The sequence below is a fragment of the Saccoglossus kowalevskii genome, chromosome 1, assembly GCF_978046115.1.
Source record: "Saccoglossus kowalevskii chromosome 1, keSacKowa6.1, whole genome shotgun sequence".
NCBI classification, from domain to species: domain Eukaryota; kingdom Metazoa; phylum Hemichordata; class Enteropneusta; family Harrimaniidae; genus Saccoglossus; species Saccoglossus kowalevskii.
In genome coordinates this window covers 12731051-12752215 of record NC_140641.1, presented here as the reverse complement: position 1 = coordinate 12752215, position 21165 = coordinate 12731051, and the positions used below count along the sequence as shown (strand labels likewise).

Sequence of the window (21165 nt, the reverse complement as noted above, 5' to 3'; positions counted from 1 at the left end):
TCACATTTCATCCCACGTCCAGGACGTGAATACATTTGTCTTCATTTCATAGCAAAATATGCTAATGATTATAAAACAGGATTGTATGACTGCGACAATAATTAATAATAATATATAATTTATACACGTATTATGTTTTTAAAATGTCATTTACTGTGGACGCTTGAATGAAAGGAACACCTAATTACCAACATCTTCAGCAAACTTGCTAACGAATCGCCTGTGTTGATATCTGGAGATCGTTATATCAATTTGAAACACTTTGGGCCACTTCATTCTTAAAAGGAGACAATGGTATTTACTGAGAAGGCGCACTCTCAAGTCGTTACTTTATGTGAAATGTAAGTTCGTATTGTTTCTTGTTTTGCGCTATTTTAAATGTAATAAATTATAAAGTACAACTACAACAACGACAACAATTATTATGGAAAATTCATATACCGATCATGCCCCTCTTTAAAAGTATCTTGGCTTCCTATTGAAAATGGGATGGCCTAATCTGATAACCATCATGTCTGTTCTTGAATCAACACAGGCGATTCGTTAGCAAGTTTGCTGACGATGTTGGTAATTAGGTATCTTTTCATTCACGCGTCCACAATAACAGTCACCACCAGTTTGTTTATTTAGGAACATCAAGGCAATATATGCAGGTTTTAAAATGACAGTATCTCATAATATACCTTGCCCCTACCTTGATATGCCGCAGAAATAAAACAAATACCTTGTGCATTCAAATGTTTTGCCGTATGAGGCGCAATTTGCACAGACACGCACATTTCTCAGGAATCGACTGCTTAGCTAAAACAGCATAACGGACATTCAGTGTTATTTCTCCACTGGTGATGTATATAAAAACACAGGTGGACATGTGTTTAATGCGCATTATACTTATTATAAATAGTAATTTAGCAACAGGGGTAAAATGTGTTAAACATTGATGTTTTGTTTATATATTATTACCACAATACCTTCCATGCATACAGCTGCAGTGATGACTTGAATGTTAATTCGCAGTCCAAAAGGTGGACTGGTCCAGTCTATTGCCGCTAAGTTTTTCAGTACGTGTCCTGTAGCATTTCAAACAATTACCATTGAAGGCAGCATAAAGAAACTTGAATATTGAAGAGCAAGTCAAGGCGAAGCTCAGATTGAAAATCGCGTCTATACCATGGTTCATGGTTACTAGGAGAATAGAGTTAGGAAACTCTATTGTTAGATATGCTAATTATCCATTGACTTCACTTTGATGACTGTCCAACCACCATGAAGACGTCGCTTATATTGCTATATTAGTTCGCATTCCATGTGTGTCCACTAAATTGAAGAAAGAGGGCTCATTAAGCCGAAAGATAGACATGAAAATATCCCCGACCTGTTGTGTGATATTCGAGGTTTCGTTGTTCTCGAAAATAAAATGAAAATACCGATAGTTTATTTTGTTGACAGATTTGATGTCTGTGAATCGAAACTGACCATGGCATTTTGTACCCAAAAAATTTTACCTGCGAATATTCTCAAATGTTAGGGACTGGACAGAAAATACAGGGGGTAAGCCGGTGTTTTTTTTGAAAGTCACGTACATAAAGTTTGCTGACCTCGAGTTCCCCCTTGAATGGTGCATTGTAACCATCCCCCATATAAGTGTAAAGACAGTACATGATGTATTAAAAATATATATATACACATACTAATTAATGTTCTACTACACAGCTTAGAACTTTTCTACTTCAATCAGTTAGCCCAGCTCTCATTGAGAAGAGAGCAATTTTAATGGTCTAACGAGTTCTAGTAATAATTGCAAAAGTATCGAGAAGCCTTTTATCCAGCCGAGCTTGTTGGAAAACTTGCCCACCAAACAGTATGTTAATGAGAAAAAAAAGAATCATATTCATCAAATTATCTTCAGTGTATTTCTGTTTTGAATCAGTGTAATGTTGAATGAAATATGATACATGATTCAAAACTAACTTAAACAATAATTTAACTTATAAAAATGTATCCTCCATATGCCTGCAAAGATGTACTGTAACCCTCCCTTCAACACTTGCACGAAAATCAGTGACCCCCCCCCCCAAAAAAAAAAAACGATCTACCCCCCTTGTACTATCTGTCAAGGGGCTCAGTATTCGTCACTAAGTTATTGTGTGGGTATTTTAATGTGGAACTGCGATTATCATAACTAGTTTCAATCGTAACTTTAGAAAATAGTGCTTTTTTCTGAGGTTAGCGACGTCAGACATTTTGTCCGCCTTTGTCTAAATTGTTGTAATAGTTCGGGAAAATTGCTGAGAAATTGGATGGAATTATATTTTAGTACATCGCATTGTTAAATTAGTTTTTACATTTTTTATAATGCACGTTGTTTTTGAAAATTGTTATCGTTTCAGTAGAACGATCCACAGTCACTCTATTAGGACTAGTCACTAGAGTGACTGTGGACGATCGTAAGTTTGCGTCTATGATATCCAACATGGCGACAAATTTTGTTTCCCCCCCCCCCCCCAAAAAAAACGAAACGGGATAACACAGATAAATAAAAATTAAACTGCAATCAGAGAAATGGGTTTTATACGCACAATATTTACAACATGTTTGCCGAAAATAACAATATTTTAATTAGTAAATGGTTCGTTTCGCTAATTACAAATAATCAGAAATCTGTAATCAGCGAAACAAGGGTCTTACACGTACAATATTCACAATTGTAGGACGAAACTTGACCAGTATATTTACATTTCAGTTGTGTATATAACTACATAAAACATTTGCCGAAAACAACGGGATCTTAATTAGTAAACGGTTCGTTTCGGTAAGTACAGATAATCAAAAATCTGTAATCAGCGAAACAAGGGTCTTACACGTACCGTGAATATTTACAACTGTCAGAAGAAACGTAACCAGAACTTGTAGCTCCGCGATAAGTGGCTTTCGCGGTAAGTAGGTTTTGTATCGGGTGGCTTTCGCCGGGACCATGGCTTTGTCGCAGTAACTGGTCCTTTCACCGTTGTTAAGAATTAAAGTTTTATGTTTCTTTTACAACTAGTGCTATTCTGGGAATATCATCCCTCGAAGCTGTTAATTTGCTTTATGATTTGTGCAGTTTGCTCTGGCAAGAGTTCCAAAATAAGACCCATGCTCTGATAATGCCCCTAGTTTCTGAGACCAATAAACATTTGACTATTTAAAATGGGCTTTGCATCATGTATTTTTTTATACTGCTTAGTGACATACTGTAATTAATGATCTTATTTAATATTGTTTATTGAAATTAATAATCCCCATAAAAAATTTCCAATATAGATAAATTATAGTACGAAACAAATGTATAACTCATTCTCAACAATGAAATAAAGAAATGTATATATATTTAAATTATTACTAATGTATTACAATACAATTGATTAAAATTGAAAGAAATTGTAATATAAAATACACTGTCTGTGTTATTTACGAAAATATTTGTTCACAATTTTTTAAACTGGTTTGGCAATTCCCACCACCAATTAGATATGTGTACACATTTTAATACATAAAAGTACACTAACAAAAATGAAATATTAATTATTTCATAATTTATTATATGTCCTGTACAAAAGAAATCAATATTTTTTCTTGCTAGAATGATACATTTTCCCTATCTGTACTTCATTGGGAATCCTAATAAATGCGATTTAAAATTCACAACTGGCAATTTAGCAATATTAGGGATTGTCAACGTATCCATGTTGGCTGCAGGATTTTGTAAAAAAGAATATTGTATTCATTGACATTTATTTTGTAGTTACATTTTATGTATACCATAGTATCTTTTCTTACTGATTTGACTACATTGTGTACTTGACATTTTCCAGCATAATTATCGGATTATTTCGTTGGAATACTGTGTGATGGCGCTATCTTCAGGGCCTAACTGGTTCACACTCCCATATTGACCATGTCCCGGACAGTTTACTAGTACTTATATAATTGTTAGTGTCTGACTGTTATATACAACCCAGAACACATCAGAAAAAGCTAAAAGTCAGTTGCCCGTGCCAGGAGAGCCACGCCAACAATGTGTCAGCCGTCTCCGTCCACAGCAGCCATATAAATTTACGTTGCATAGAAATGAACACTAAGTGCAGCTATCCCAGCCGCCAATCGAATGGTATTTCCATCTATTTGCTTAGTGGTCTGAAAGTGAATGTTGTCAATTTCGAGAGTGTGTTTTACGTACAGTGACGTGAACAATCAACAACGCGTTGAACAGGAAGTCCATCTTGGGCTAGTGCCATTTTTAGAGAATACAGAAGATATTTCAGTAAGGAATTGTTAGGCATATCAAAATCCTTTGTTGGAACAGAACATGTTATATATTCACCAAAAACAACGTTGCAATGTTTCTAGGCATACAACGAATTGGAAACAAAAGAAATTGTCTGATCCAAACGACCTGCATCCTTTAAATTCGAATTTTATTGCCTTTGTCCTTCGAGCAAAAAAAGGTTGAAGCCAAAAATAGGATATGATAGGTTTGGGAACCAAAATTTGGGAAGTGAATCACTCCGGCGAAGAAAAATCAGTGATACCTGTAATAACCACAGTTTCTGTGTAATAACCAAGGGGCGAGGGACTATTTACCTCCGAGATAGCTATGGTAATTGCGACCCAATTGATATTTGCAAGAATCCGGGAAACACCATGACCACTGAAGACCAAAATGACACAAACCATTGTGAATTTTTATGGAGGACATGGATTCATTCTTATTACAGAATGCTGAAACGAATATGTAAATTTATGCAAATTACGATCTCTGCAACATCAGCAGTATGTTAATTGCCCTTTGTTTTGAATGTTTACCAAGACAGGCATTCAAACAAAAGAACTGTTCTTCTAGTACTGGTAACTGTGATTCAACAAATGGGTCAATACAAAGAAATTGACTAAATATTTACATCAAGATTTGATAAATCTATTATAAATCTCCTTTATTTAAAGGTTAAAAATAACATACGAAAAAACCCACAGTACAGCCTTGATAAATAACTTGGAAGTTGATAATCTTTATGTTAGCTACATTGTTAACATGATAATATCAAGAACAATGTGACTGCTTACCAATCCACATGACATAATCACCTGCATGAAATCCAATAAGCAATATGTTTGAACATATTTTTAAATTGTTTTTTCTTCTCGTTTGTTTGCAGCTAATATTTTGTTTTGTATAACCATTTTTATCTTTTCTTTTCTGGAGATATTATGAGTTAATACAATAGGTGATTTTCCGTACAATTGCGAGATCTCGCGAGATGCATGAAAGACGCGCGTCGAACGTCTGCCGCAAAAATCAAATGATTTGGTTTTGAACTCGAATTTCTTTATTTCGTAGCTCACACCAATTGGCCGATCTTCGACAGAGGAATATTGCTTCCGAATACCCTTACTTAATTGAAATTGTCTATCATCAAATCTGGACAGCACATTGTTAAGCATGGAAATGCCCCCAAAATACTTTCGCGTTTGTCGAATCCCACGCGATGTTTGACGCCACTACGACGCTATGACCTTTGTTTGTCCTGTTTTTACGTTCGATTTCACGCATAACGCGTGATTCTCGCAGTGTACGGAAAATGGTCTATTATGCATAACATATCAAAAGATTCATTTTGATGACTTGAACTTTTACCCTACATGTACAAGTCTTGTACAAACAACATTTGTTATCCTGCATCTTAGATTTTGACTGATTCTGGCACTTTAAACATTTTCCCATGACCGGGTATAATAAAATCAGCGATGTCAAGCACTTTCTGTCGATTTTTTTCTTGGAGTTCTGGATTTTCACTGACTTCCTGCCAAATCAGAGCATCATTTATGTCCTCTTCTTTTTCAAATAAATCACCTGCAAAAATTGAAACATCATGTTAGGCGAGTAGTTTTCAAAATGCAGTACATGTATAGCTAATAAAACCACAAAATATGGAAATATTGATAATGGTATATTCTTCATGTTTTTGGACAAAAACTTTTGCAAAAATAACTATATGCTTTACTACATAACATGTATATGTTACAACAACATTCTGAAATGTACATAGGTCCTTTTTACAAGTGGATCCTATTTATTGTGTAAAAAATACTTAAAAATATCATTTGGCTATACATGTATTAATTAACTTTGTGAGCAACCAGCATATCTGTTTCAATGGTAGCTGTCATATTGTTGCATTGGCAGAGATGGAAATGGTCTTCCACATATCATGATCTACTATTTATTAATATCCAGGTTTCAACAATTGACAAAAATAGATACACATCTCCAATAATAGAAAAGCACATCACAAAAAAGGAATATTGTATTCACCATATTAGAAGCGCATCTCCAATACACATACACATGTATTTATTGCATGCAAAGTTACTGAAATATGCTTTATTTTGACTACAGCCTTGCCATTCAAATTTAAGCAAATGTGCTTAAATGCAGGCATTTAAATATAAATGCAAACACTGAGCAGAGTGGTTCCAAGTGGCTTTGGTATAACATTATAAATTTTAATGAAATCGTGACCATCTATACTGTACAAGTTGTATGGTCCTATTTGGAACAGTGCCAAAGATATTACAGTTATGAATATTATTGAGGTCACATAGTTATATATAGTTATCTGATATGTTAGTCATATCTTCCGTCTGATGCCTTCAATAGAGAACCAATTGCATATCCCTGACTGTAACAATGCCTGAGATGTTACAATTACGGTATGCATATCAATGAGGTCACATGATCATGTATGACAATCTGATATGTTAATTATATCTCTCTTCTAATGACTTCTTTACATTGTAGCACTGGCTGCATGGCACTATCTGCAACAGTGCTTGATATATTACGCTATGCAAATCAATGAGATCACATGACCCCATTTTTTTTACAAAGTCTGTAATTAATATGCATGGATTTCAAATCTGGAATAATCAGAGCAATTTATTAAAATTTGATGAGTGGCACTCCAAACATCTGTGGAGCATTCATAAATTGGGTAATTTATGCAATTTAGGTAATTAGTAAGCATAAAATTAAAAAATTGTCAATTTTCACTTAAGGAATGGTTCAGTGAAAATAAAATCCAGTGAATATACTTTTTTTCCTATATTTTACATTCAACTTGTCAAAAATCAGTGAAAATAAATTCCATACAAAACACCCAAAAAGTCCTTTCAGCAAAAATTATTCAAGCTAAATTAAAGTTTTTTACAGTAATCGGTTCTTGAGGTATCAGTGGAACAGAAACACAGACATACATATACACCTAACTGCAAAGACTCCCATTGTGTGAGTAGAAAAAAAAAGTATCTTACTTCTCACCATCGTGTCAATTTTGAGTACCAGTAACTGCAGGCGCCAAACATGGTGCAATGGGGAAATGTTTGTTTTCAATTTCAGAGAATATTTTGTCAATTCAAACGAACCCCCTAAGCATGTATTAAAAAGCATTATTTAATAAATGTTAAACATTGAACATATGTTGAATAATCTTAATACAAAACATTTTAAACCGCTTCACTGAATAATTTTTCCTCGAATGAGAAGCAAAACTTCATGTTTTTGGCCTAAGATCAAAAAATTATGTGTTATACATGTACACACCACTATTTCACTATTGATTTTGTCTATGGAGGCTTTCAACATGCGATGGCTAAATTGAACTTACCTGCAATAACTACAGTACCTAATTCTGTATTTTTAACAACAACACTAACATCACTATGTGTGTGTCCTGGAGTAGGAATTATATCAATTCTATCATCAATTCTATAACTCTTTCCCTGTAGAAATTACAAAATAGATCACAATCAGAAAATATCTTCCCTCAACTCAATGGATGTTGAGGCACACACTCATGTAGAATAACAAAATAGATGATTTCCCGCTTACTGCGAAATCTGTTGTCTTATGTATAGACCATTTTTTAATAGATCACCCCTAAAAGTCACACATCGTGATACTTAGTTTCTGCTGGTATTGTTGCTCTATAACAGAAAAAAATCTCCATTTTGCCATGTTTTTAAGTGCTTGCATTATTGAGGTTTAATAATTGAGAACTCACAGTAACCTTTTTGTACAAAAAAGTATAGAAAGTAAATCAAAAAGCATGCAGGTATTCGCTAGAATTATTAGAAAGTTCATATTTATTTCTTCCAGGAAATTGTTTATCAATTGTTTCATTTTTCCCATATATGTTGTTCTACTGTTTGGAGCAACAGGTGTTTATACAGATATTCACATTTTGGAATGTCTCCAGTGACAATCGATGAAATTGATTTTAGGCGTTGAACAAACTGCACCAACAATGATTTTTTTTATCTAGAACTAAATTGGCTAAATTCAAATTTCAAATCAAATTCATGATTACATTTCATCAGTGTTTGATAAATATACACAATCCAGACCTCTGTATGTAAACAGTGCATTCAAGTTCAACAGTTTATCCTATGATATTAAGACTAGTCTTTCTTTTGAAATAAAATAATAAAAAGAAAATTTTATTTCAGCGTAATTGCTGAAAAAATTTAATTTTTATCTGCATTTTTTTATTTACCGCCCGCCGCATACCAAATTCAAGTTGCAATTTCGTGGGAGTATCATGATCATCTTGCGCAGATGAGAAACAAGGTTATTCATGGAATAAAATTTTATTTAATTTCTTCTCTTCGATCAATGATCTCACTCACAATTCTTTGAGAAACACACAAATCTAATAGAAAAAAAGAATTAATTTCATTTTTTTTTTCGCCCTCCTCAAAAAACTTGCCTTATGAAAACTTGAGAAACAAGGAATATAAAGTCTGGCCTTATCAAGTTTAAATAAACATTATCTATCTACCTGTAAAGTATCAGGATGTGAGACTTTGTGAAGTCATGCATAGAAGGCAGTATATTCTATTAGAATGAAATTTTCTAATTGTTAATACCGGTAACACTTGTGTGGATAGAAATGTGTAGTGGTTCTGAAAACATGACTCATTTCTAGTTCGTAAAGAACCAATTATAACTTGAACATGTGCTATTTTATTATAAAATATTTTGCAGATTTCAAAATTTTCAAACTAACTCTCACCTCGTGGAATGGATGTGGTAGATAGGCTTCACTGTTGCATACATCAAACCCAACAATGTGAACTGCTTTCTGAAACAAATTGAGATTACCGATATGATCTGAATGACCATGGGTACCAACTACATACTCAATATCGTCAGTTGATAGACCATTTCTTCGCAATCCTAAGAAAAAACAAAAACAAAACAGTAACATACTGTTAAACTAAATACATAAATAAATAAACCCTTTGAGCACCAAAATAAACTTCACACACTGTTCCATTTATAGTGCTCTTTTTTTGAATAAAAATTGATGACAATTTGTTGAAGAGTAAAAGCAATCTCACATTTTGTCTGTTTGGTCCAAAATTAAAATTGAATTCAGTGAAAATTACAGTGACATGTGACCCTAATTTGGGCAGAAACAAAAAAAGGTTCAAGCTGTTAGAGTCTTCGTGCTTAAGTAAAAAAAGAAATTATACAGGACTGAAAATTGGAATTGAACACTCACTTTCAAGACCAAAACAGTTCCAGTTCCTTAGAATACATATATAAAAAATATGAATATTTTTTGAATATTTTAAAGAATATTCAGAAAATTGACTTCAATACTTTGCAGAAAACCCTGGAAATAACATTATGTATAAACAGTGAGAGAAAGATATGAGAACCACAAGAGTGTGCACAGTCTGCTCCATATGCGAAACCCAGGACCACAATCAGACAGCCTATATATTTTAATAGTCTATCATGATAACATTTATACCAAAAAACAAAATGATAACATCAAGACACAAACCGGTCACTGGTAGCATAGTGGTTCAAATCCTACCTCAGGCTGAACACCAAAAAAGGTTGACCCCTACCCTGGGTAAGTGTGCCACAGACTCAATGGGAAGGCCAATTCCACTGGCCGAGATTCATTCACTAATCAATGCAACCTTGGTTAATATCTGCAGGTGCTTGTGTTCGACTAAGCATGGTTGATGCCAGAAAACCACATTAAATTTCCATTTGACAGAGAGATGGCCGCACAGCCCCGTCATGTAATTCAAAACATGAATATGGCTTCTCTGGCAAAAATTCACTAGACGTATGTGTCAGCACTAGCACTTGCATGTTGCACATAAAAAAAGGCAACAAAGACAGTGACATTCAATGTCCAGAACTGTCTCATGGCACAAAATCATTTAAAAAAAAATTGAGACATAATTCTATGTGACAAAACTGATTAAGTGGCTCAGTTGCATAGCAGTATATCAGTCAGTTACCAATGTATTATAAAACACTAAATTAAAGACGGTTGTTAGAAAGCACATATATATCTAAAAGTGAAGTTGATGCCTATGTAGGCTTTATGATTGTCCCTATAACTTTAAAAGCTAAAGTTCAAATCAAGTTCCAATCCAATTGTTTTCCATTGAATTTTGAATTACATTATTCCCAAGTTGGATATGTGCCGACATGTATGAATATTATAGAAGTGATTCCATGCCACAGTCAACGACAATAAATTCCGTACATACGCATATAACTCATTCACAAAATACACAAACCAAAAAACACAGAACACCAATATTATCAGGAATACCTTGTAACCGGCTTACCTAACCAATTTAAATTTGGCTTCATTCAATAAACAAACCAGTAAAATATTGGAATTGCTTTTTTTTTTTGCTTTGTTATGCTTACGACATGTGATGACATCGTGTACAGGTATCGCTGGTTATATGCCTCTTGTTTACCAACCCAAATTTAACCTCACATTTAACCTATATTGATATAGCAAGAATCTACATTGAGTGGTGCATTAACCTTAGTAAACAGACACGCACAGAGTCTATGCAGAGAAACCAATAGAAAACATGAATAACATGAATCACATGCGAATAGATGTCACCGCCATAGAAACACACACCTAAAGGACTTTTGTTAAACACATTTTTGCATTGTTCCACTATGTAGCGCATCACGTTTGGTGTGTAAAAAGTACTAATTTAAGCATGGTAATAACATATAGAAAATTTGGGTACATGCCAACATGTATTGTTACATTAATCCCAAATACCATATGCACCCCATCCAAATACATATACATATGTTGGTTATATAAATAATGAATTGTGTGTGTTTGCCCCGAGTACACTATAGGGTATTACAAAGTACTTACACTTCTATTCAATTAATAAGCTTATTGAAGCGAAGCTCATAAAGTCTATAGGCACTGTAGTAAGGTCAGGTAAATCTGAATCTCATCACAGTGTCTTCTAATGTATACCACAATATTTAAGTACCCACTTAGTGTGTAAAGTCGACTTAAAAAGAATATTGTAGTACTTGTATATTCACTATAATATTTTCCATTCTATTTTATGATCATGTGGTGATTATACGATTCGGCTATGCATCTCTTAAAGAAGTAATAATCCAGACGTTGTGTGAGGAGTCGTTGGATGACGTACTCTCTTTAACACAGCTAGTCAGGTATATCAGCCGCTACTATTCATTGAATACTGTCAACCATTAAATTTTTACCTTGGGCGATGTTTACAATTTTATGCCAGCATTCACACAAACATTTTGCTGAAACATTCACAGCTACAATGCTTTCACGATTTTCCCTGAAATTGCTACATTTGAATTTCGATAACAGCCAATCAATGAGCACAGTGGGCATTGATGTCATTTGAAAACGCTCCAGTGTTATTCAATCACCCTATAGAAACTTTTCGTTTCAGGTTGAATTTAGAAATTTAGAAATATTTATAAAAGTGAAGGGAATGCTTTTGTTGTGCTAAGAGTAGTTTTCATTAGGTTTATCTTCTCGCTCTTAATAATTCAAAATTCCTTATAATCTGTTTCTTTGTAGCACCAATATTATTATTATATTATGTGTATTTTTAGCATTCACTGCTACTGCATCAGCTAATGACTAAATGAGAGAATGTTTCCTTGCCAAATATGAATGGTCACATGAATTATGCCTCGTTAGCAGGCTGTGTACATGTATATGGGTCTACAGTGTTTTTCCATACCAGTTTCCAAAAGATGCTCGTTTTTATTGAATTGGGCTTCAAATCATAATTTTAATGAGAACAATATATTATCAGTGTAAAATTTACACTTTACATTTATACATTGTTTTTCCTTGCCTGCTTTTTTTCTCACGACACCCACAAATATATATATACCTGTATAATAAAAATAAAAATACTAATTATCCGTAACCCTTAGCAACATATTATTTCAATATTTGTATCTTTGTTGGGATTGGATGAAACATATTCATAAATAATTTGTATGTTGTGTTTAGCGTATTTCTTCAACAAAAAGAACTGGGCAAAGAAGGATTAAACAGGAAACTTGAATGAACAAACCTTCAATTATAATATTTCCATCCCAAGGATGCCCAGTATCAACTATAATATTATGGCATCCTTTTATCAACGTGATTGTTCCGTCCGCCATTTGATTCCCGTTGTCTAGGCAATTCGAATACCCCTCTTTCAACACTATAATGTCATAGCCTACTTGGTTCGCCACACTTTTCTCGTTTTTTTTGTAGACGTGTTCCATGATCCGTGTAAAGCCTGAAAAGGGACTGGTGTGAACGGGTACACCGATCGCTCAACATAAACATTAGCATGTGGGCGGAGTTAACATAGTAGGTAAAAAAAACTCCTAGGCCAGTTCAAAAAATGATCGATGTCCCAATGTTGACCAGTTATTACCACAACTTACGCATAAAATTTACATGCACGGATTTGTACAAAAATCTACTCGTCGAATCTATCGGGTTGAGAATAACTGAAAGTAATGACTTTTTTGAAATTCCCTTCGATACAAAATAGCCATATTGACAATCGCAACTTGCCTACGTTGCTCGAAGTCTGTCGTCAACGATGCTTACATCTCGTGCTGCGCGAGACGTTGTGTCCTCCATCTTGGAAATGGTTTTGTTATGGTGATCAAAAACATCAAGTCTGTTGCTGTTCAAAGTTGTCACGAGTTGTGAGGAAATATATTAACATCTATGGTACGAATACATGCAACCGTAGTCGTAGATCACAGATAAGGTGAATGCTTTCTTCTTTATCTCACATTCTGTTCATTAATGGGCTTCGGATACCTTTTGGTGGGATTTATGGATGCTGACAAATTAACTATCATGTATCTATATCGTGTACTGTTGAAGTTGATGCCAGTCGGTCAAACTGATTTAGCATGACGGTTCTCGACATAGTTAATGTACAATATTCTACCGAGGATCAAGAATATACTAGATACCTTCATGATATGACTGATAAATTTATTAGTATTAATAAGAATGGAACTACAAACCAGGTACATGTATTAATATAGTCGTTACCGTATAACTTTACTAATTTACTAAAGCCTATGTAAGGTGTACCGTTACAAATTAAACTTCAAATTACTTGTTGTAACAGTCCAGGACATGTGTGTAGCTATCCAATCCATTATACACTACTCTACTTAAAATCATGAACTATATTTTCTGAAATAACCAACTTTTAATTGAGGTCCGTGGCTAATGACGGCCAAGTGAATTTCTACCATTTTCTAGAATAGAACATTTTGGTTTTTGGTGTAATTTCAATTGATTGAATTGGTGGCAAGTAATCACAATTTAAAGTTTTGCTGTGATTATCGAAATTATTCCCGTGGTGGCGAGATTTAATGAATTTCATGGGCGTACATGGCTGTTTTATGATAGAGGTGATTTTTACATTGATAATGAAAACAAGCACCTCCACATTCACAGACTTGTAGTACACAGAGCTATGCAATGTTATCCTAGTTACGAAGAGGCTTGTTGATACTACAGTTATTAATTCAGGTAATGAGTTTTCATGGGTTTAGTTGTTAGTTCTGTTCATGTACAATGTGCATCCATGTTGAAAAAACATAAATCACATGGGTTCAAAAACTCACTGGCAAAAATTATTTTAATATTTAAGATTTTTGTGTAATTTATGACATTTGTCCAGTAAAAAATGCTCTAAATGACAGACATCAGCTGTCCTGTGATTCCTTTACGCAATACCATGTCATATACTTACATGTAGCTCCTTTTCTTGATTTTAGGACGAATGGCCCAATCCCTTTTTTACTTTGTGGAATCCCTGAATCATACAACTCATGAACTGAGCAAAGGTCATGTGACGATTACAGGGTTATATATTATATGCAATCATAAAGTGATCATGGGTTCATGGTCATTTATAACAAATAAAATTTTAAAAATAGACATGCCCTGATATTGTATATCATAATACTGTGCAATAGCTAGATTACCACAAAATTTCTGCAAGGATTCGTTAAAGTAGATGCATGTAAAAAACGTAGCCCTGAGATTTGCCATCATTTACACCGACTTATACCATCTCAAATTTAAAATAATCACCGAAATGCAACTTTTTAAATTAAAATATCCAATTCAGTGTTCTCCCTAGAAAATTGTCTCAGGGTTGTGCTTAATTTGCCTATTAATTCACAACATGCTAATTAACATACTGTACAGTTATATTTTTTTAAATAAGTAAGATTTACTGTATACAGTGAAACACATTAGTTAATTTTCGCTACCTCAGATAAAAACACTCACGTTTTTGGAACGTTTTCACCATGTTTCTAACACTGAATCACAGGAAAAGGTCTACATTATTTGAGACAATCAAATAACTGAATGACGTTCTTCTGAGTGTGTTTTATCAGGTAACTTGAAACAAAACTTGAAACAAATCTAGGCTCATCGTAGTATTAAGACATAATAAAAGTCACATATTAAGTTAACAGGCAAGAAAAATAAATGTGCATAGTCTGATCATGGTTCAATAACTAACACCATATAATACCAGATGCCGCATAAAAACAATACCCCCCCCCCCCCAAAAAAAAATAACAGTTTTTATGAGAAATTAGTTCCCTCTTTAGATTCTTAGTTGAATGATTGTTGTATGAATTGTATTCTTACAAAAACTGGTATGTTTTGAGGTTTACCTAGTAGTATATTGATCAACCTGTATATTCCATAAATTTCGTCGAGTTGATATGTTCCAGTGACATGTAAAAATAGATAACATAAATTGAAATGGAGATGACAAATATAACATCAAAATTGTATTCACTGAAAATACACAACAAACTGAATACCAGACATGACTGTACATCTGTGATGTCTGAACTGACAGTTCATTGAGTTTTCTGTCATTCTGCGCATAATAAAGTGCATTATGTGTTGTTTTTACTGTAGAAGATAAAACGTTTCAAGTCCGGAAGTTCGAAAATCACATGGTTACTGCCAAATTGAACAGACGCACTGTATTTGAAGTACATGTACTACAAATTCACATCAAATTATGTTTATCCATCAAATATGTCCCAAAACACCAACAGATCATATGTTCATTTTCTCAATTATTTAAAGTGATTGTTAGTTTACCATGCAAGGGATATTTACTTACAATAACACAACTCCTGTACCTTTGTTGCAGACCTGTTGACGACGTTCACATTTCTCTAAGTGAAGGCTTAATTGAAGAGACACCATGAGTAATTTACCACAGTTTACAACATCAACGAAAAATATATCACTCTCCTCAAAAATGAGGTAAGCAAACATTACTCTTCAAATACATGTATAAGCATTGAATTCTATACAGTAAACCTGTGTTAGTTAATTTCACTGTGAATGAAGAAAGCAATCCAACCAGCAGTATTGCAATATATAGTGCACTGTTTTACTAAGAAAGTAACAATATTGATGTCAGTTTACCATTACAAACAGTTACATTTGAACAGTCAATATGTGAGCTCTATTGCAGTACTGCTGACTGGGTTGATTTTTTCGTTCACAGTAAATAAAGACCACCTTCCCATAGTGATGTTTTGGCTGTTCCAATGCAATTCATAATATACAAGTGAGCTGCATGTAGATACCGTTCGGACGAAGTCCGAAAACAGGGACTATTAATTTGTGTTTGTTTTGTCCATCCGTACTTACGTCTGGAGCTATATCTCGGACACCAATTGACGGATTTCATTCAAACTTTACATAAAGACAATTCATATGCGCGTCAAGTTACTGTATGATCGTACCAACATTAGTTTTGTGATTTTATTCAATATGGCTGACAGATGCCCAAATTTCCTGTAAAAGCGTTAAATCGTCATTTCTTACATGTCGGGAGCTGTTTCTCAGAGATGACTAGGCCAATTCAGATCAAAGTTGATATGTTGATCATACATATTGTGTTCTAGGTGCATGTCATACTTTTTCCATGATTCAAACAAATATGGCCGACTGGCGGCCATTTGTTTTATTCATAAGACCCATGCTACTTTCTCTTGAATGCAATGAACATTTCTGTTTAAATTTTGTACGAAGGTAGTATGCCAAGAAATACATCTGCACCAACATTATTTTTGTGATTTAATTCAATATGGCTGGCTGACGTTCAATTTTTATGTGAAAGCACTATAAATCGGCATTTTTACATGTCTGATGCTGTTTCTCAGAGATGACTAGGCCAATTTTGATCAAAGTTGGTATGTTGATCATACATATTGGTTTATAGTTGCATGTCATATTTTTTCTGTGATTCAAACTAATATGGCTGACTGGTGGCCATTTTGTTTTTCATGATACCCATGCCTACTTTCCCATGAATGCAATGAATATTTTTGTTGGTTGTGTACCAATAGATACATCAACATGAACATTATTTTTGTAATTTGATTCAATATGACTGCCCAATGTCCAATTCTCGTGTAAAAGCACTAAATCATATTTTTTTACAAATCCATCTCCTATTAATGGTTTCAATCTAATTTCAATGACTTCATCAGCATCAAATTAATATGTCAGATCACAACATTTTTGACGGGGACTGTGTCATTAACAATGACTTTTTGTCAATGGTGTGTTAAAATGTAGCTGGGTCTAAAGTCCAAAATGATGAAAGATGAATACAGGTTTAGTGTTTTACACTATAGTTTTTATCCTGTTATAATGAGAATGATAATAATGAGATTTTTGTTTCAGGATGGAAAATAAACACACGATATTTTGACTTGTATTGTACATTTGTATGTATATTTTTGTCACAAACTTTTGTTAAAAACCACAGTCAAAACCCTTTGTTTTATTGATCATGTCGATGCTAACATGTATACCGGTATTGGCATATATTTTTGTTCACTTATGAGGATTATTTAGGAAAGGTAATTCTGAAGTACTTCTTTATTATGTACTGACTGGTACATCTATATTGTATAATAAAATCTGTTGCAATTTACAAGTTGGTTTTCAAGCACATAGGTACATGTACATCAGTGTGCTCCCTTAGACTACTGGTTTTGTAGAAATCCTGAGTTTTAAAATGGAACTCCCCAAAATCAAGTTGAGTAGGTTTGTTGACTACTGAGGGTGATTCATCTTTCATAGTTTTCATCTTTCATAATGGAGGGAGTCTTCAGGGAAAAAATAAATAAAATTGTCTATGACTGTATGGTGACTTAAAGCACTAACAAAAATGTTATGGCTCGTGATTAACTTCGTATTTAATTATTTTGTTTATAAAATTACTGCACACTGTCAATGTTTGTAATCTTGTGTCTTGACATTACACTATGAATCTGTTTTTATACACATTTCTGTAGAGCACTGAAACAAACGGATACACAACAGTTGGAAGTAGACAACCGGAAAATGGAAGATAGATTACGTGATTTGAAAATGACAATGAGTATAGAAAAGGAAGAAAGAGAGTGAGTGATATATTTTGATTGTAATACATGTATTTCATCCTTCACTGCTAAGCTGAAATTTAACTGCACGTTTACTTTATAATAAAAGGAAAAACTGTACTATACATAATGAAAGTGGCAAGCTTTGTTTAATTATTACTGTGTCTGGACAAACAAGTAATACATTTTGAATAAAACATGTCAGTCTAGAAATTTGACGTACAATGTAATCACAAGGAGATAACAACATCTATGCGTAAGAAAATCATCTCAAGACATTGTGATTTTCAGTGCTGGACTTGACATTCACATGTCATGAATGCTATTGCCCTAGATATCCAACCCAAGTGATTGCTCTAAAAAACATACATGTACATGAAAAATACATGTACAAGCCTTATTAAAGTCAAACAGCTGTTCAGTATTGGTTTACTTATCAAACCAACAAATGTGCGCTTGACAAATGTGTTTATAAATTTTTCAGTTTTTAATTTTGATTAAAGTCTCATAAAGCCAAATCCCAAAGGAAAAGATTATCTTTTATAAATATCAGTTTAATTTTAGACTCTAGACTTTCTATAGAGTCTATTGTTCAGTTTGTTTGCAAAAGCTAAGACCATGAGGTTAAATGTTTAAAAATCACTATTTTCATGGATTTCTGACTCAATTTTTTGTGCTATGTCGTAAATAATTGTTTGAATCATACCTTAATATCTTCCATTTATTATTTTATATTCATTGTGTGCATTTTATGTTAAATATTAATGATTTCTTCTTTTGTTTTGCTTTCAGGCGACAGGGAGGGAAACATTGGCGTTCTGGCCAACCTGGCGCATTAACAACACATGCCGATGAGGTGTTAAAAAAACCTAGCAAACCCAAATCTAACAAGCTCAGTGAAAAGGTAAGTTAGTTTAAAGATATATGAAACTAGGTTATGTCTCAGAATTCCTGCCATGTATTTGTATTGAATGAAATAAATCTGAATCTCTCTCTCTTATCTATAGAAACCAAGGAAAATTAAGGTACTAAAAGATGAACCACTTGGTAAGAAATTATTACAAATTATTTTATCACTACATGTATATTTGTATTCTAAAAGATTCTAAGAGGCAGAGACTTGTTAAATTATTAACTATGGTAGGATAACAGGTGATTTCCAGCCTCTGACGAGATCTCACTCGGAGCAAGTTTTAAACATTTAGAAACATGTGACAAAGGACACTGTCCTGTATGTGTATACTGGCAACACTGTCATGTTGCAAGTGAGGTTATTTACATTACTACCATTTTTGCCATTTCTTGTGTGTAGTTCTGACTTCTCTGCCATGAACACTAATAAATTCCTTAGCTGAGAAATATTTTAATTAAATTTATAGATGAAAGATTATCATAACTGTCTGAGTTATACTACCAGTAATCTAAGAATGGCATTTATTCATGGGTATTTCAACCTATCAGATATATTGAAAATGTTATCACAATATTTTGTTTAAAAAGTGCTACTTAATTATAAATTTTGACGTAGCTTTTTAGGTGATTTTACCTGGTACAAATCATGGTTTTAGAGAAAATCATTTGATAAATTCAAAAATATGGCATTTTAGAAAAATTTTCAAGGAAACCATGTAAAATGCATTAATTCATGGGAAATAAACAGTATTTCCAAGAATCTCCTAATAAATTGCAATCAGAACAATCAGAATTACCTAATTTAATAACAACATACTATTTTTCACTATGTGTCACTGAACCATATTTCAGATACTAGTATATCTTTTTTTATAGGAACCAATGCTAAATGACTCAAACAAGGTTTTTAAATAATTTCTTACAACAGCAACAACTTGAAATTAGTATAAAAATCATTTATCTGAATATACATTTCAATATTTAAATTTTAATGCTAAACAAGTAACCACTCTGCTATATATGCCTAATGTAAAATATGACCTGTGATATGCTTCTTTTTTAAATCATGCAAGTATCTCACAAGGTGCTGGAAAATGTCTATTATAATGTGATGTGTGTTACTGTGACTGAAAACTGCTTATACTTGTATGTGCACTAATGATAAATCTTGATTTTATTTCCATCCTAAGACATACCACAGCGAGCGCCAAAACCTGCAATTTCCACCAGCCGCTCTAACAAACCCAAAGGTCCTGTGTGCGGTCAATGTGAACATAAGGGTGCTGCATTGGTGAGTCAAACTTTTATTACGTTGCCATGGATGAAAATATCATATTGTGCTTGCTGACTTGGTGTAGATGCATTGTTTGTTTTTTTTTGGGGGGGGGCACATCTCTGCTATTGTAGACTCACTCACATACTGTATTATGGATTTGAGTCGAGCTATTCTATTTTTTATGATGAAATTCTTTGGATAAAATTTCATTTTTACAGAATAATGATATTGTATCATTTTAGTTTATTTGAAAGCAAAGGAATTTTGCAATTTCTGATATTAGTGAAAATATTATATATACTTTATATATAGTTGTATTGTCAGTTTTGTTTTGTATGGAGCCTTTAACATGTGATATGGGTACTGTTATAAATACATTTATACAACGGCTATGGGATTTGTTTGTCGAACATCACTGAGCAATTTTGTCGCTTTGGTTGTGTTTCAGTTTTCAGCAACTTAGGGTAACCTCAAGTAACTGAATTTCTCAGGGGATTCTCTGTTTGACGTGCAAAAATGAACTATATTACAAAGTCGATATTCGATGTGAAACATCTGATAGCCTAGTATGCTCGCCACACTGTTTGAGTTGTTTCCAAATGGCCATTAGGTTCCTCCTATTGGAATTCATAGAATGAATGTTATACTCATGTTATTGCAGCCTCCGAGCAGACATTTTAACAATAAACATTACATAGTTTCTAGGTTAGTTGTGTTTAGCACACTCCCAAAGCAGAATTCAAACAGCATTACATGACAGGATTTATTGTCGAAAAGACAATAAATAACTTTGTCAGGTTTATTGGAAGCTTTTAACTAAATTTTACCATTTTCATGTATACAACTTAACAGTATAAAAATGAATTCAACTTCAATAGCAATACAGTCAGGTTATATAGACTGACAATGTTGTATTGCCAAAGCATATGTCAATGATGAATATTTATTGTTTCCTGTATAGTCCTGCATGGAGTGTGGGGAAGACTATTGTGCAGGTTGTTTTGCACAGTTTCACTTGAAAGGTGCATTAAGAAAACACAGATCAGTGCCATTTCAGGTGAGGGTGCCAGTAATTGTACTTGTGAGTAGTGAATGAATGTCATTATTTTTTTCAAAA

General features: G+C 33.5%; 2 protein-coding genes across 3 annotated transcripts in view; one reads left to right on the top strand and one right to left on the bottom strand.

Moving 5' to 3' along the window:
* Nucleotides 1-5574: 5574 nt before the first annotated feature.
* Nucleotides 5575-12748, bottom strand: LOC144349039 (metallo-beta-lactamase domain-containing protein 1-like). The gene is made up of 4 exons (XM_085500471.1): nucleotides 12469-12748; nucleotides 9111-9274; nucleotides 7704-7818; nucleotides 5575-5890 (listed from the first exon to the last, which is right to left on the bottom strand). The coding sequence occupies exons 1-4, from the start codon at nucleotides 12665-12667 to the stop codon at nucleotides 5721-5723; spliced, it is 648 nt and encodes a 215-aa protein (XP_085356597.1). The 5' UTR covers nucleotides 12668-12748; the 3' UTR covers nucleotides 5575-5720.
* A 227-nt stretch (nucleotides 12749-12975) lies between these two features.
* LOC100378385 (uncharacterized) overlaps nucleotides 12976-21165 on the top strand; it is a 16407-nt gene continuing 8217 nt past the window's right edge. Inside the window, exons 1-7 of one of the 2 annotated variants that reach the window (XM_085498936.1) lie at nucleotides 12976-13167; nucleotides 15607-15722; nucleotides 17774-17881; nucleotides 18653-18764; nucleotides 18868-18907; nucleotides 19963-20063; nucleotides 21010-21105. In XM_085498936.1, the coding sequence (XP_085355062.1) occupies nucleotides 15661-15722; nucleotides 17774-17881; nucleotides 18653-18764; nucleotides 18868-18907; nucleotides 19963-20063; nucleotides 21010-21105 (519 nt within the window). In that variant the 5' untranslated portion in view covers nucleotides 12976-13167; nucleotides 15607-15660. Of the gene's footprint in view, nucleotides 13168-13877; nucleotides 13950-15606; nucleotides 15723-17773; nucleotides 17882-18652; nucleotides 18765-18867; nucleotides 18908-19962; nucleotides 20064-21009; nucleotides 21106-21165 lie in introns of those variants that run through there. The other variant, XM_085498939.1, reaches the window with a different exon arrangement.